Source organism: Rhinopithecus roxellana, chromosome 7, assembly GCF_007565055.1.
Source record: "Rhinopithecus roxellana isolate Shanxi Qingling chromosome 7, ASM756505v1, whole genome shotgun sequence".
NCBI lineage: Eukaryota > Metazoa > Chordata > Mammalia > Primates > Cercopithecidae > Rhinopithecus > Rhinopithecus roxellana.
Genome location: NC_044555.1, coordinates 98758533 through 98776828, shown reverse-complemented (window position 1 = coordinate 98776828; position 18296 = coordinate 98758533). Strand labels below are relative to the sequence as shown.

The window sequence follows — 18296 nt, the reverse complement described above, 5'->3', positions numbered from 1 at the left end:
ACATCTGCATTACCTTTTTTTTCCCACACTAAGAATCCTGGGTCATTAGGACACAGGGGATAAAATTTGAATATCCCATAATTACTCATTTGCTTTAGCCCACATTACACAGTCTCAGAATAGCTTTCTGAGTATCTACATTAAAGAATCTGATGTGACTGAGAGCATGAAAAAATGCTTTGCCCATAGTCTCTCAATTTTATCATTTAAAAAAATAACTACATCTATACCCTCCAAACATAAGGCCATTACACAGTACAGTCTCAACTTCTCAGCCCTCACGTGTCTTACTTCTATGGTTAACTATGTATTTAATACTTATCATCACATCTTATGTCTCTAATGTGTTTAATTGTTCTGCCTCTAATTGTTCTGGTACAGAATAACAGAACAATGTCTCTAATTGTTCTGGTAGCCTAAAACTCTGGTAACCTAAAACTCAAAGTTCATTCTCTAGTACACTGTTGTCCAATACAACTTTTTGTGATGGTAAAAATATTCTATATCTCTGCTGTCCAATACAGTAGCTACTAGCCACATGTGGCTTTTAGCACTTGGTATGTGGCTGATGCAACTGAGGAACAACGGATTTACTTTATTTAACTGTAATTAACTTAGTTTCCACACATGGCTAGTGATTACCCTGCTTGACAGCACAGCTCTCACAGAGTCATCAGCAAGGGCTCATGGGAATAATATTGTTGGGTTCTCACATGTTGCCCTTTGTGCTTGAAAATCAGTTTGAATGGATACAAAATTGTTGGTTCACATATTCTTTCCTTGGGTATCTTAAATGTTATTCCACTTTCTTCTAGCATAAAACAATGCTGTCAAAGTTTGATGATTATCATTGTATTTCTCTTATATGCCATAAACTCTTAGATACTCAGGACTTTTTAAGTCTAACAATTTTATTAGAATATTCTGCTGTCCGTCACTCTGGGTCAATATTCTCAGGTATTCAGGGTGCTGTTTCAAGTACGTACTTTTAAAACTTTTTAAACTTATGGTTTGACTCTGTGTCCCCACTCAAATCTCATCTTGAATTGTAAACTGAGTTGTAATCCCCAGGTGTTAAGGGAGAGGCCTGGTGGGAGGTGACTGGATCATGGGAGCGGCTTCCCCTATGCTGTTCTTGTGATAGTGAGTAAATTCTCATGAGATCTGATAGTTTTATAAATGGCAGTTTCTCCTGCTCTCTCTCTCTCTCTCGGCGCCTTGTGAAGAAGGTGCGTGCTTTCCCTTCACTTTCTGCCATGATGGCAAGTTTCCTGAGGCCTCCTCAGCCACGCAGAACTGTGAGTCAATTAAACCTCTTTCCTTTATATGTTACCCAGTCTTAGGCATTTCTTTATAGCAGTGTGAAAACAACCTAATACAAAACTTAAGCAAAGTTTTCTAAATTATAGCTTTTAGTATTATTTTGTTCCTTTACTTTGGTTTTCTTTTTCAGGGACTTCTATCCGTGTTTGATCTCGTTTGCCTAACTTCAAATATGTCGCTTTTAAATCTTTATCTTCATTTTCTTTCAATTTTAGATTTCTCTCTTCTTACATCTTTAATTTAAAAAAAAAAAAAGTTTATGGCCGGGTGTGGTGGCTCATGCCTATAATCCCAGCACTTTGGGAGGTTGAGGTGAGTGGATCACTTAAGCCTAGGAGTTCAAGACCAGCTTGGGCAACATGGCAAGACTCCGTCTCTACAAAAACACAGTAATTAGCCGAGTTTGGTGGAGTGTGCCTACAGTCCCAGGTACTAGGGGGCTGAGGCAGCAGGATTGCTTGAACCCTGAAGATCCAGGCTGCAGCGAGCCATGATCATGCCACTGCACTCTACCCTTGGTGACAGGGCAATACCCCGTCTCGAAAAAAAAAAATTAAAGCCTACAGCACTCATTTCTCTTAAAGCATTATCTGCTGTACATACAGTGTGGGTATCCCTAATTTGAAAATCTGAAATTCAAACTGCTCCAAATTCCAAAACTTTTTGAGTGCCTACATAGTGCTCTAAGGAAATGCTCAATGGAGAATTTTGGAAATTCAGATTAGGGATGCTCAACAAGTATAATGCAAATATTCCAAAACCTAAAAAAATCCTAAGTCCAAAACACTTCTGGTCCCAAGCATTTTGAATAAAGAATACTCAACATGAATTTGCTCAAGCTCATTACAGTTTAGTCTCCATTACTAAAACGACCTTCTCCCATTTATAATTCTTTCCTGAGTTCTATTACCTCGGGTAAGCTTTTCTAATTCTGATTTATGTTATTCCTTAATGTTTTGTATTATTAAAATCTTTAGCTCATTTTGAAATAGTTTGTCACAGTTTTAGTTTGTTTAGTTCTGTTTAGTGGTTCACTTCTAACGTGTTTTCATTGTCTGTAGGGACATTCTGCTTTTTATTCCTTGATATATTTGTGTAGCATTTGACCTTAATCTTTTTCTTTTGTTCTTTTCCCTGACCTGCTCTTTTCTCTATCCTGATCGATTCAGATTCCATTCTTAGCAGTTTCTTCCCAGTCAGGAATACTATCCTAAAAGGGAGCTCCGGCAGGTCAATTTTGAAGAGTTAGAGGTTAAATTGTTTTAAGCCCTTTAAGTCCTTCTATCATGTGCTGTATGCACTCATCTAGTATTAGAGAGACCAAATCCCTTCCCAGTTTTGGCTGCTGCTTCCAAATTGTCGGCCCCACTTTTCAGTAACTTCTTATTCACTGGAATTCTCAGGTACATAAGACAACATACTCAATGCTTCTATGTAAGAAGAGGTCTGCTCCCTCACAGACCCTGAGAGCATGCAAGTCTTGTGACTGGTGGTTTGTCCCTACCTGCTTAAATCCTGGGGTTCATGGGGATACCTCGTCACCTAGTTTTTTGTAGGTGTGATGGGTTTTGACTTCACTATTTCCATTTTTATGCTGAGACTCAGAAAAGCTAATGCTGTTGTTGCCACCACCTTCCTAAAAGTCTGCTGATAACTTAAAATTTTATTAACTCACTGAAAATCCACAATCACTTCATGAATTGGTACTATCAGTACCCCTAAGTCACAGATAAAAAGCTTCAATAATTTGTACAAAATTATACAATAAGTTGTAAAACCATGATTCTAACCCAGATCTTTTAAATTCCAGAGCCTGTATCTTTTATTGTGATATTTACAGGACAATTATTCATTACAAAGGAATGTATTTTATAGAATAAATTCCTGAAAAGTTTGCTATAAGGTGAGAAACATCATCTTAACTCTTATATGATAAAACTTAACTCAAGGTTTGAGAAACTAGTACAAGTCCCCTAATTCAGCAGGTAGCAAGATGAAAGGTATAAAATCTTACCTGCACGAAATGTGCAATAAACTTGAATCCCTGACTCTCAAATCTCATGGATTTGAGATTATGTTCAATGGCAGAACATAATTTATTAAGTAGGTTAAATAAATTTAATTGTGGAAATTAAAGTAATGGTATCTAATAACCAGAACAGCTGGATGTGCATGTTCATGAATAGGAAAAGAGGCTTCCAAAGTAAGCATCCGCTAATAACCTACCTGGCCTGCCGTGTGTAGGTGGAGATACAAATAGAGGCTGTATAGCATTCTGTGAGGAAACTGAAGTGGTACCAACAGCTTGATTAGCTGCTGCACCGTTAGATAAGACTGGAGCTGGAACATTATTGGCACAGGAAGCTGCAACTGCTGCAATATTTCCCATCACCTGTAAGTGTGGAAGAAAGTTCAAAACTCTTAAGTCTGGTTTCTCAAACAGTAGATTATCTGATCCTAAACTTCAGAAAACAGTAATTAGACAACTAAAACACTGAAAATCAATCTTTATATAAACCTTATATAGGAAGGTTATTTCTTTCAGAAGATCTTAGGTCACTTGAGAGCTTTGATTTTTTAATTCATTTATTCCTAAAAAGGTAATACACTAATATGATTTGAAAATCAAGTATTAAATCGTATACAAAAAAAAAGTTTCCCTCCAAGCCCTGTCCTCCGTCTGCCTAGTTGCCTGCTCCTCAGTTAACCTCTGGGCTTCCTGCATATTATTCCAAAGCTTTGTAATATATATATATATATTTTGAGACAGTGTCTCACTCCCATCGCCCAGGCTGGAGTGCAGTGGCATGATTTCATTCACTGTAGCCTCAACTTTCCAGGCTCAGGTGATTCTCCCACCTCAGCCTCCCGAGTAGCTTAGGACTACAGTCACGCACCACCACGCCCAGCTAATTTTTTATATTTTTAGTAGAGATGGTTTTGTCATGTTGCTAAGGCTGGTGTTTAACCCCTGGGCTCCAGCAATCTGCCCGCCTTAGCATCCCAAAGTGTTGGGATTACAGGCATGAACCACTGCATCTGGCCTACACTTTTTTCTTTTTTAAAGAGAAAAGGTGCCTTGCATTTTTTATAACATTGTTAAGACTGTATTTTTTTTTCTGCTTAGGCCACAGCTCCTTAAGAGAATAAACTATTTTTCCACAGCACCCAGTACAGGGCTGTGCACAGAAAGATATTCAATAAAGGGTAACAGAAGCTTCTTGAACATACTGTCCTCACTGGGAGTCTCCATTTTCTTACCACCCAACCGCAGTGTGGCTGCTACCCCCACTGGTTCTCTGAACTGTATTCAAAGTCACCAGTGGTCTCTATGGCAACAAATCTTAATAGACTTTTGTTAAGCCTTATGTTGCTTGACCTCTTGGCAGCAACTGACACCTGGCTGCTCTTTGAAACATTCTCTTCTTAGGGCTTCCATAACATTCCTCTCTCATGCTTTTCCTCCCTCCTTGGATGTTCCTTCTCTGCCCGTTTTCTAAAATTTGATAATTTATGGGCTCTGTTCCAGATACCCTTCTCAACCTCTTCCTTTGCCCAGGATGATCTTGTTTACTCCTACGGTTTCAGCTACCTTTTTATAATGCTGACCCTCCATTCTACAGGAAAGCTTTAAAATTAAGTTTCAGTTAATGAGACAGAATTGATGGGTAATTTAGATTAACTCACTCTTTATATAAAAGAGGTTCACAGTAAACTATGAGTAATCTAAAGTCAGCACATAGAACAGTGTCTGGAACACAGTAGATGCTCAATAATTTGTTGAATTAATTTACTAATCATTGTGTCAGACACCGGAAGGTACAATAATACCTAAAGGAACGAAAGTAGTTGCTTTGAAGTATGATGAAGGTAAATGAAAAGAGAAAATTCATTCTTCTCTGTTCAGGCCATTGTAACTGCTTAATAACACTATGAGATTACCTTCTGGGGGTAGTTGTACGAGGTAACTGTGTCCTGAGGAGACATAGAACATGATTTTCTGTCCTGAAGAGACTTTAATGAATACAAAAATATAGTTACATAAAAAAAAAACCACATCAATAACTTTGCTTCAACTATATGAAAGTGTTCAGTCCTGAAATAATTCAAATTTGGAAGTGACTCCTAAGACAAAGCTCTAAAAGTTGTCACTCTAAAATGTGATGTAGGTGACTGTTTTGTTACATATCTACAGAAATCCTCAACACATCTAACTCAAGTCCTGATGTAGATACTAAAATGTAACTGATAATTGAAATCTAAACACCTTTTCAGTGATCTTTGCCTTAAAAGCTTCAAGTACCATAGGACCAACAATAGTTTTGCTTAAAAAAAAAAAAAAAAAAAAAAAAAAAAAAAGGCATTCTATCTGAATATGTAGCTTGGTACAAGGGTAAACCGGTTATTCAGTTGCATTTTACCTAAGTGGGATTTAACAGATACTGTAAGATTCAAATATCATTCTCCTCTAGCTTAAGACCCTGTCTTTCTAAAAGTAAAAATGATGTTGAATGGCTTGGACTCATGCATGATAAGACTGTCATGGCAGCAAGAACTCTAGCAGCAGAGATTGGTTACATTAGTAAGAGCACAGACAGAACAGGGAAAGGAAATCACAGGAAACAATGAGAGGTACCTTACTGTGAAAAGGTGAGCCCCACTTAACATGAACAATTCCAAAGTCTGTGTTCAAGTATAGCCAAAGCCCCTGCCAAAAAGCAAGCATTTGCCCTGGCTCAGAAGTTCCCAAGTGAATACCAAATGCTTCTACAGAAACATTTATTTGAGGGTTAGACATGGAAATAAGAAGTATAAATAAATGTTCATGAGTTCTTAGGAGGCTGTGCCTGGAAATCTTTATTCAAAGAGCCCTGCGTTGGACAAAAACAAAGATAAATAGATGGAACTTAATTAAGCAAAAAAGCTTCTACACAGCAAAAAGAAATAACCAGCAGAGTAAACAGGCAGACAACCCACAGAGTGGCAGAAAATCTTCGCGATCTAGCAATCTATACATTCGACAAAGGACTAATATCAAGAATCTACAAGAAACTCAAATCAGCAAGAAAAACACAATCCCATCAAAAAGTGAGCTAAGGACATAGACAATTCTCAAAAGAAGATACACAAATGGTCAACAAACATATGAAAAACGCTCAACATCACTAATTATCAGGGAAATGCAAATAAGAACCATCATGCAATACCGTCTCACTCCTGCAAGAATGGCCATAATAAAAAATACCAGGGGGGGCGGAGCAAGATGGCCGAATAGGAACAGCTCCAGTCTCCAACTCCCGGCCCGAGCGACACAGAAGACCGGTGATTTCTGCATTTTCAACTGAGGTACTGGGGTCATCTCACTGGGGAGTGCCGGACAATCGGTGCTGGTCAGCTGCTGCAGCCCGACCAGTGAGAGCTGAAGCAGGGCAAGGCATTGCCTCACCTGGGAAGCGCAAGGGGGAAGGGAATCCCTTTTCCTAGCCAGGGGAACTGAGACACACAACACCTGGAAAATCGGGTAATTCCCACCCCAATACTGTGCTTTAAGCAAACGGGCACACCAGGAGATTATACCCACACCTGGCCGGAAGGGTCCCACAGCCACAGAGCCTCCCTCACTGCTAGCACAGCAGTCTGCCATCTAACCAAAACAGCAGCAGCCAGGCTGGGGGAGGCTGGGGGAGGGGCGCACACCATTGCTGAGGCTTAAGTAGGTAAACAAAGCCGCTGGGAAGCTCCAACTGGGTGGAGCTCACAGCAGCTCAAGGAAACCTGCCTGTCTCTGTAGACTCTACCTCTGGGAACAGGGCACAGCTAAAAAACAACAGGGGAAGCAGCAGAGGCCTGTGCAGACCCAAACGACTCTGTCTGACAGCTTTGAAGAGAGCAGTGGATCTCCCAACACGGAGGTTGAGATCTGAGAACGGACAGACTGCCTGCTCAAGTGGGTCCCTGACCCCTGAGTAGCCTAACTGGGAGACATCCCCCACTAGGGGCATTCTGACACCCCACACCTCACAGGGTGGAGTACACCCCTGAGAGGAAGCTTCCAAAGTAAGAATCAGACAGGTACACTCGCTGTTCAGCAATATTCTATCTTCTGCAACCTCTGCTGCTGATACCCAGGCAAACAGGGTCTGGAGTGGACCTCAAGCAATCTCCAACAGACCTACAGCTGAGGGTCCTGACTATTAGAAGGAAAACTATCAAACAGGAAGAACACCTATACCAAAACCCCATCAGTACGTCACCATCATCAAAGACCAGAGACAGATAAAACCACAAAGATGGGGAAGAAGCAGGGCAGAAAAGCTGGAAATTCAAAAAATAAGAGCGCATCTCCCCCTGCAAAGGAGCGCAGCTCATCGCCAGCAACGGATCAAAGCTGGTCAGAGAATGACTTTGACGAGATGAGAGAAGAAGGCTTCAGTCCATCAAACTTCTCAGAGCTAAAGGAGGAATTACGTACCCAGCGCAAAGAAACTAAAAACCTTGAAAAAAGAGTGGAAGAATTGATAGCTAGAATAATTAATGCAGAGAAGGTCATAAATGAAATGACAGAGATGAAAACCATGACACGAGAAATAAGTGACAAATCCACAAGCTTCAGTAACCGACTTGACCAACTGGAAGAAAGAGTATCAGCGATTGAGGATCAAATGAATGAAATGAAGTGAGAAGAGAAACCAAAAGAAAAAAGAAGAAAAAGAAATGAACAAAGCCTGCAAGAAGTATGGGATTATGTAAAAAGACCAAATCTACGTCTGATTGCGGTGCCTGAAAGTGAGGGGGAAAATGGAACCAAGTTGGAAAATACTCTTCAGGATATCATCCAGGAGAACTTCCCCAACCTAGTAGGGCAGGCCAACATTCAAATTCAGGAAATACAGAGAACACCACAAAGATACTCCTGGAGAAGAGCAACTCCAAGACACATAATTGCCAGATTCACCAAAGCTGAAATGAAGGAAAAAATCTTAAGGGCAGCCAGAGAGAAAGGTCGGGTTACCCACAAAGGGAAGCCCATCAGACTAACAGCAGACCTCTCGGCAGAAACTCTGCAAGCCAGAAGAGAGTGGGGGCCAATATTCAACATTCTTAAAGAAAAGAATTTTCAACCCAGAATTTCATATCCAGCCAAACTAAGTTTCATCAGTGAAGGAGAAATAAAATCCTTTACAGATAAGCAAATGCTTAGAGATTTTGTCACCACCAGGCCTGCCTTACAAGAGACCCTGAAGGAAGCCCTAAACATGGAAAGGAACAACCGGTACCAGCCATTGCAAAAACATGCCAAAATGTAAACACCATCGAGGCTAGGAAGAAACTGCATCAACCAACGAGCAAAATAACCAGTTACTATCATAATGGCAGGATCAAGTTCACATATAACAATATTAACCTTAAATGTAAATGGACTAAATGCTCCAATTAAAAGACACAGACTGGCAAACTGGATAAAGAGTCAAGACCCATCAGTCTGCTGTATTCAGGAGACCCATCTCACATGCAGAGACATACATAGGCTCAAAATAAAGGGATGGAGGAAGATCTACCAAGCAAATGGAGAACAAAAAAAAGCAGGGGTTGCAATCCTAGTCTCTGATAAAATAGACTTTAAACCATCAAAGATCAAAAGAGACAAAGAAGGCCATTACATAATGGTAAAGGGATCAATTCAACAGGAAGAGCTAACTATCCTAAATATATATGCACCCAATACAGGTGCACCCAAATTCATAAAGCAAGTCCTTAGAGACTTACAAAGAGACTTAGACTCCCATACAGTAATAATGGGAGACTTCAACACTCCACTGTCAACATTAGACAGATCAACGAGACAGAAAGTTAACAAGGATATCCAGGAATTGAACTCATCTCTGCACCAAGCGGACCTAATAGACATCTATAGAACTCTCCACCCCAAATCAACAGAATATACATTCTTCTCAGCACCACTTCTCAGCACTTATTCCAAAACTGACCACATAATTGGAAGTAAAGCACTCCTTAGCAAATGTAAAAGAACAGAAATTATAACAAACTGTCTCTCAGACCACAGTGCAATCAAACTAGAACTCAGGACTAAGAAACTCAATCAAAACCGCTCAACTACATGGAAACTGAACAACCTGCTCCTGAATGACTACTGGGTACATAACGAAATGAAGGCAGAAATAAAGATGTTCTTTGAAACCAATGAGAACAAAGATACAACATACCAGAATCTCTGGGACACATTGAAAGCAGTGTGTAGAGGGAAATTTATAGCACTAAATGCCCACAAGAGAAAGCTGGAAAGATCTAAAATTGACACTCTAACATCACAATTAAAAGAACTGGAGAAGCAAGAGCAAACACATTCAAAAGCTAGCAGAAGGCAAGAAATAACTAAGATCAGAGCAGAACTGAAGGAGATTGAGACACAAAAAACCCTCCAAAAAAATCAATGAATACAGGAGTTGGTTTTTTGGAAAAGATCAACAAAATTGACAGACTGCTAGCAAGACTAATAAAGAAGAAAAGAGAGAGGAATCAAATAGACGCAATAAAAAATGATAAAGGGGATATCACCACGGACCCCACAGAAATACAAACTACCATCAGAGAATACTATAAACACCTCTACGCAAATCAACTAGAAAATCTAGAAGAAATGGATAATTTCCTGGACACTTACACTCTTCCAAGACTAAACCAGGAAGAACTTGAATCCCTGAATAGACCAATAGCAGGCTCTGAAATTGAGGCAATAATAGCCTACCAACCAAAAAAAGTCCAGGACCAGATGGATTCACAGCTGAATTCTACCAGAGGTACAAGGAGGAGCTGGTACCATTCCTTCTGAAACTATTCCAATCAATAGAAAAAGAGGGAATCCTCCCTAACTCATTTTATGAGGCCAACATCATCCTGATACCAAAGCCTGGCAGAGACACAACAAAAAAAGAGAATTTTAGACCAATATCCCTGATGAACATCGATGCAAAAATCCTCAATAAAATACTGGCAAACCGGATTCAGCAGCACATCAAAAAGCTTATCCACCATGATCAAGTGGGCTTCATCCCTAGGATGCAAGGCTGGTTCAACATTCGCAAATCAATAAACGTAATCCAGCATATAAACAGAACCAAAGACAAGAACCACATGATTATCTCAATAGATGCAGAAAAGGCTTTTGACAAAATTCAACAGCCCTTCATGCTAAAAACACTCAATAAATTCGGTATTGATGGAACGTATCTCAAAATAATAAGAGCTATTTATGACAAACCCACAGCCAATATCATACTGAATGGGCAAAAACTGGAAAAATTCCCTTTGAAAACTGGCACAAGACAGGGATGCCCTCTCTCACCACTCCTATTCAACATAGTGTTGGAAGTTCTGGCTAGGGCAATCAGGCAAGAGAAAGAAATCAAGGGTATCCAGTTAGGAAAAGAAGAAGTCAAATTGTCCCTGTTTGCAGATGACATGATTGTATAGTTAGAAAACCCCATTGTCTCAGCCCAAAATCTCCTTAAGCTGATAAGCAACTTCAGCAAAGTCTCAGGATACAAAATCAATGTGCAAAAATCACAAGCATTCTTATACACCAGTAACAGACAAACAGAGAGCCAAATCATGAATGAACTTCCATTCACAATTGCTTCAAAGAGAATAAAATACCTAGGAATCCAACTTACAAGGGATGTCAAGGACCTCTTCAAGGAGAACTACAAACCACTGCTCAGTGAAATAAAAGAGGACACTAACAAATGGAAGAACATACCATGCTCATGGATAGGAAGAATCAATATCGTGAAAATGGCCATACTGCCCAAGGTTATTTATAGATTCAATGCCATCCCCATCAAGCTACCAATGAGTTTCTTCACAGAACTGGAAAAAAACGGCTTTGAAGTTCATATGGAACCAAAAAAGAGCCTGCATTGCCAAGACAATCCTAAGTCAAAAGAACAAAGCTGAAGGCATCACGCTACCTGACTTCAAACTATACTACAAGGGTACAGTAACCCAAACAGCATGGTACTGGTACCAAAACAGAGATATAGACCAATGGAACAGAACAGAGTCCTCAGAAATAATACCACACATCTACAGCCATCTGATCTTTGACAAACCTGAGAGAAACAAGAAATGGGGAAAGGACTCCCTATTGAATAAATGGTGCTGGGAAAATTGGCTAGCCATAAGTAGAAAGCTGAAACTGGATCCTTTCCTTACTCCTTATACGAAAATTAATTCAAGATGGATTAGAGACTTAAATGTTAGACCTAATACCATAAAAACCCTAGAAGAAAATCTAGGTAGTACCATTCAGGACATAGGCATGGGCAAGGACTTCATGTCTAAAACACCAAAAGCAACGGCAGCAAAAGCAAAAATTGACAAATGGGATCTAATTAAACTAAAGAGCTTCTGCACAGCAAAAGAAACTACCATCAGAGTGAACAGGCAACCTACAGAATGGGAGAAAATTTTTGCAATCTACTCATCTGACAAAGGGCTAATATCCAGAATCTACAAAGAACTCAATCAAATTTACAAGAAAAAAACAAACGACCCCATCAAAAAGTGGGCAAAGGATATGAACAGACATTTCTCAAAAGAAGACATTCATACAGCCAACAGACACATGAAAAAATGCTCATCATCACTCGCCACCAGAGAAATGCAAATCAAAACCACAATGAGATACCATCTCACACCAGTTAGAATGGCAATCATTAAAAAGTCAGGAAACAACAGGTGTTGGAGAGGATGCGGAGAAATAGGAACACTTTTACACTGTTGGTGGGATTGTAAACTAGTTCAACCATTATGGAAAACAGTATGGCAATTCCTCAAGGATCTAGAACTAGATGTACCATATGACCCAGCCATCCCACTACTGGGTATATACCCAAAGGATTATAAATCATGCTGCTCTAAAGACACATGCACACGTATGTTTATTGTGGCACTATTCACAACAGCAAAGACTTGGAATCAACCCAAATGTCCATCTGTGACAGACTGGATTAAGAAAATGTGGCACATATACACCATGGAATACTATGCAGCCATAAAAATGGATGAGTTTGCATCCTTTGTAGGGACATGGATGCAGCTGGAAACCATCATTCTTAGCAAACTATGAGAAGAACAGAAAACCAAACACCGCATGTTCTCACTCATAGGTGGGAACTGAACAATGACATCACTTGGACTTGGGAAGGGGAACATCACACATCGGGGCCTATCATGGGGAGGGGGGAGGGGGGAGGGATTGCAATGGGAGTTATACCTGATATAAATGACGAGTTGATGGGTGCTGACGAGTTGATGGGTGCAGCACACCAACATGGCACAAGTATACATATGAAACAAACCTGCACGTTATGCACATGTACCCTAGAACTTAAAGTATAATAAAAAATATATATATATACCAAAAAATAGATGTTGGCATGGATGTGGTGAAAAGGGAACGTTTTTATACTGTTGGTGGGAATGTAAACTAGCACAACTGTGTACACTATTTTCCACTATGGAAAACAGTGTGGAGATTCCTTAAAGAACTAAAAGCAGAACTACCATTTGATCCAGCAATCCCACTCCTGGGTATGTGCCCAGAGGAAAAGAAGTCATTACACAAAAAAGATACTAGTACATATATGTTTATAGCAGCACAATTTGCAATTGCAAGAATATGGAACCAGCCCAAATGTCCATCAATCAACAAGTGAATAAAGAAAATGTGGTGTATATATACCACGGAATACTACTCAGCCATACAAAGAAACAAAATAATGGCATTTGAACCAACTGAATGGAATTAAAGACCATTATTCTAAGTGAAGTAACTCAGGAATGGAAAACCAAACACTCTATGTTCTCACTCATAAGTGGAAGGTAAGCTATGAGGACACAAAGGCATAAGAATGATACAATGGACTTTGGGGACTTGGGGGAAATGGTGGAAAGTGGATGAGGGATGAAAGACTATACATTGGGTACAGTGGTACACTCCTCAAGTAATGGGTGCACTGAAATCTCAGAATTCACCACTAAAGAATTTATTCATTGTAACCAACCACCACCTGTTCTCCAAAAAACCTATTGAAATTAAAAATTAAAAATGAGTTTTTTTTAAATGTATGCTGATAATTCTGAAGACATTTATCCTTTATTTTAGCAACAACAGAAATTTGCTATGGATTTCGTGATGGGGGCGGGGGCTTGGAACATATGAAGAGATTGAAAGCCACTGGAGTTGTTTAAATTCAGAACAAAAAGGAACATGTGACAAGTGAAACTGAAGGAACAGAAAAAAAGTATTGTCATCCTCATGGTAAGATTCTTACTTGCCTTTTCACTTGGATGGCTACTTCAAAAGGTGATATCAAAAGCACATGATATGAGAATAGTAATGGTGGCAGGAAATGGGGGAAAAACTTTCTCTGGAAGGAGCAAAGTAAGGGAAGGAGAAAAAACAGAGAATTACGTATCAGAGTTTTCTTCTCCTTCCTAAGGTATACTGTCTAAACAGTAAAAACAAAAAATTAGTACACGAAGCTGCCACAGTTAAGATTAGTCATAATTAGAGAATTTAAGGTAGTTATTCAAGTTCTTCATAAATATTCCAGTTCTCCTGAATAGACGGTAGGATTGCCCTTCCCAGCTCCATCCAAAGTCAAGAATGACCATGTTACTTGTCAATAAAATATGAACAGAACCGTTATAAGTCAGTGTTCAATTTCTGTACCTTTTGTCCTGCTGCGATGCTCATGATGGCATGTACCCATCAGCCTGGGTTCCTGAGTGACTATGAAGAACAGTCACAGTCTGGCAGCCTGCTGCCAACTCGCATTGAACTATGTAACATTAGCATGAACAACTTTTCCTGAGTTAAGTCACTGAGACTTTGGGGGTTGTTACTGCAGCATAACCTAGCTTGACTAAAACAGAAATTGGTAACTAGAAGTAGGGTACAACAATAACAAAATCCTAATTAAGAAGGAGATTATGAACATGCAGCTCTCAGGGTAAGCAATTTAGAAGACTGGATGTTAGTATTGTGCTTTGATTACTGTTGGTATGTTTTAAAGCAAGTTATTTTAAGACAGGTGTGTGTAGGACAGAATTAGTAGTTTGCAGGCAGGAATGAAAGGGAATAGATTCCTTGAATACAGGGACTCACAGGGTTGAAGGAATAACTGTTTCAACCGTAAACTATAAAACATAGTATTGATGAATGGTTTCAATGATGACAAACAATGAAAACTTGACCTCGCAGCAAGAATCAACTCTTTGGTTAAAACCCGAGTGCATTAAGATGTCTCAAAGTTAGAGTTCAACTAAGGATGTAACACCTAGTAAATCCTTGCACTTCAACAAAATGGCTTGTAGAAAAATGTCCAAAAGGCATGGCTCTTCCATCAATGCCTGATGAACTCAAGCCACTTGCAATCAAACAGACAGAAATAAGGATAAAACCACAAAGAATTATAGCAAATCTTAGTAGTATATATATAGAAAAGAATTGTAGTTTGGCTATTGGTACATGAAACCAAAAGAAATCAAACAGAAGCAGAATAAATTAATCTTACAGCCAAAGAAATTACAAGTCAGAACTAAAACCATTCAACTGAGATAAAACCACCCTTGCGCCTCCAATCTTCTATAAGTAGCAAGCTTAGAAAGCTGCTCTGTTGCCAAGGAAGGATTATTCTCCAATGCCTACTCCAAATATTGCCAGGAAGGATGGGCCTTGGGAGTAACCAAGAGCCCCAGAAAATAAACAAACAAGAGTTCCTCCAGGGAAGAGTCCCATGAATACGTTGGGGGCCCTTACAACGTCTGCCCATGAAGGTCTCAGAATTGCTACAGGCCAGTAACTGTTTTTTTATTCCCCATTTTCTCCCTTTCTGAATAGAAATTTCAGTCCCTGCTTCAGCACTGTAAACTGGGGAGGGAGGGGGGAAAAATAAAAAACCTCCATATTTTTGGTTTTAGGTCTCAAGATCACAAGAAGCTACATCTGGAACCAATATAACAAGTATACACATAGCTCAGAAATCCTAGGCTTTGAGTTTGATTACACTGAATGGGACCTTTTAGGATGCCTCCTTTGAGGTAGAAACAAGTATTCTGCCTATGAGAGGGAAGGCAAGTTGAATGATACAGTTCTTAGTGCTGTTAAAATGTTTCTTTTTGCCTTCCAGGCACAAAGAAGTTAGACTCTTCAGTGGGACCTGCTCTGGTCAGTGAAATGGAAAAGAAAGTGACATGTATCACCTCTGGTGGAAGCTGTAAGAGCCAGTGCACCAGTTACCAAATTTTATTTCCTGCCTTGGCAATCGTGGATGAATTTCTATCAGCCTGAGTACTTGAGCAAGCCCTTCTATAGACCTCTACTAGACATGTAGCATAAAGGAGAAGCAAATTTTTGTTATATTGAGATGTATGATCCATTATAATAAAAAAAAAAACCTTCTAAAAGATCATTACTGCCTGTGTTAGAATATCTCTAGAATAACTCTAAATATATTAGTTCTAGAAAACGAGTTAATTTGTCTCAATTTCTTCATCTTCAAAATGAGAATGATACTAAGCCTCACAGGTTTGTTCTGACTTAAATACATTTATATGTATAGCTCTTAACAGTGCCCCAGTACATAGTAGGAGCTATAACTCTTTGCTATTATTAAATACCTACCAAGTTTGCTGTAGATGCAGTTGTGCTATAAACACCTGAAGTTTCATAGTCTGGCTCTAGAGAATATAGCCAAAGTAAAAAATGAGCATTATTTTATAGCTTGAGATTCTATAAACAATGATGAATGCCAGATCACTTCTAGATCTTACTGACCTGCACGATAAAGATATTCTTCATGATATCCCCCTGGGGAAAAAAGACAAGACAGAAGAAATGTGTTTATATAGGTCTTTTTAGCTCAGCAGAGCCAAATGGCCAGCACTTGCTTTTTCCACCAGTTTTATGGTTATATGTTCAAAACTAAAATGCATACATCCTGGAAAGTGATATGAGCTTTCACACTAGTCAACAGATATTGAAGCCAGAGATTAGCTGTACGCTGTACAAATTTCTCCTCCAAAAATCCACTTAGCTCTTAGAGGTCAGGCAGAGGTGAAAACTCAGTTGTGTCCAATTTTTCCAGTGAGGCTACAGTGTGGTGATTAAGCACATAGGCTCTGAAATGAGGACTGCCTAGATTTGAATTCTGATTAACTACACTACTTTAGGCAAGTTATTTAATCTCTGTGCCTCAATTCTTCACTGTAAAATGGAATAACAGTACCTAGCTCATAGGCCTTTTGAGGATGGTTAATGGAAGTAAAAGTAACTTAGCAGAGTGCTTTACATATACTAAATACTCAATGGTGACTATAAAGTATGAGTATAATCCACTGTTTCCTTAAGTGGACATTAAGGGAATATGTTATGCCTCATCTGTTTTTCAATCTGTTTCATGTAAGTAATACATGTAAAATCAGTGTGTCCTCAAAGGATGGCTCAGTAGACTGAACTACTTTTAAGATTTCTGTAGCATTGAAATTCAGAGAAAGTCAATATTCAATCAGATGGTTTTCCACCAAATATAACCCAGCAGTTCTAAACTAAATTTGATTATTAAACACACCATTTATCAAACACACATGCATGAAACTCCTCCAGATTTAAGGTGGGAGCAAAGATTTGGTTATTTCAAATATGCCACATCACCCATAGAGCTAAAAGACAAAAGGGTCATCTAAATAAGACAGCAGACAGTAAATGTCCTTAAGCGCATGCATGCACACATGTACAAAGTTTTCACGGATCATTCTTGTACTAGATTTTTTCACTCATTAAATTCCTAAAAATATCTATTTTTTTCTATACTAGCAGAAAAAAAAAGAGTACCACAAGAAAATAAGAAACTTATTCATAAGTCAAGTCATTGGGAATGCCTGACACCTCCTTAAGCCATTCAATGCTCCACAATTGTTTCAATAGGCATTTACAGTATCTTTGAAAAGGAACAAGGTAAAAATAAACACATTCCATGGTAGGAGTCAATATAAAAACTATTAAGGGTATGTGTGTGTATATGATTCCAATTATATAAAATGTCCAGCAGAGGCAAATCCACAGAGACAGAAAACAGACTGATGGCTGCCAAGAGCTGGGGGTTGGGGCAAATGGGGAATGGCTCCTAATGGGCACAGGATTTCACTACTGTGGTGATAAAAAATGTCCTAATATTAATTGTGCTGATGGTATGCAACTCTAAATAAAAAACCCACTGAATTGTATTCTTTAAATAGTTTAATTGTATGATATGTAAATTATATCTCAATAAAACAGTTATAAAAAATTATATCTCTGCCATTTACCAAGGATATGACCGTGGCCATGTCATTTACCCTCTGAATCTCAATTTCCTCATATGTAAAATAGGGACAGCACATTCCTCAGAAGAACACATGAAGGACTATATTATGAATATAATGACTTAGTAGAGTGGATATCACACAGGGTTCAATAAAGAGTAATGTTTATAGATCAAATAGACTTATTTGGTCAAAGAAGTTACTTCATAGCAGTCTTAAAAAATAATAGCCAGTCACACAAAAAGCCTAACATATGCAAATGATGAGGACAACTATATAGTTGTGTATTTGTATATTTGTATATTATAGTTGTATAGCTGTATAGTTCTATATTGTATAGTATAGTAATAGTGCCTTACTAATAACGAATAGATGTTTTCCATACTGGTATCTGACACCAAGTAAAAAACTCACTAAAGACCTATGCAGAGAGCTGAAAACAAGTTATAACAATGTAGCAGCCTACTGAAATAGAAGTCTATTCTTCTGAGAAATATCAGGACATATTCAAAAACCCAGCAAGCATTAAGAACTTATATAAATCTTTCAAAACTAAGCTAGTGGAACAGAGAGAGACCCCAAAA

General features: G+C 38.8%; 1 protein-coding gene across 5 annotated transcripts in view; it reads right to left on the bottom strand.

The window, feature by feature from the left end:
- The window catches only part of ALG13 (ALG13 UDP-N-acetylglucosaminyltransferase subunit), an 88896-nt gene that overhangs the window by 21876 nt on the left and 48724 nt on the right, over nucleotides 1-18296 (bottom strand). For all 5 annotated transcript variants that reach the window (XM_010371351.2, XM_010371353.2, XM_030933858.1 and 2 more), the window contains 4 exons: nucleotides 16187-16219; nucleotides 16034-16089; nucleotides 5266-5337; nucleotides 3550-3715 (listed from right to left, as the gene is read on the bottom strand). In XM_010371351.2, the coding sequence (XP_010369653.2) occupies nucleotides 3550-3715; nucleotides 5266-5337; nucleotides 16034-16089; nucleotides 16187-16219 (327 nt within the window). The remainder of the gene's footprint in view (nucleotides 1-3549; nucleotides 3716-5265; nucleotides 5338-16033; nucleotides 16090-16186; nucleotides 16220-18296) is intronic.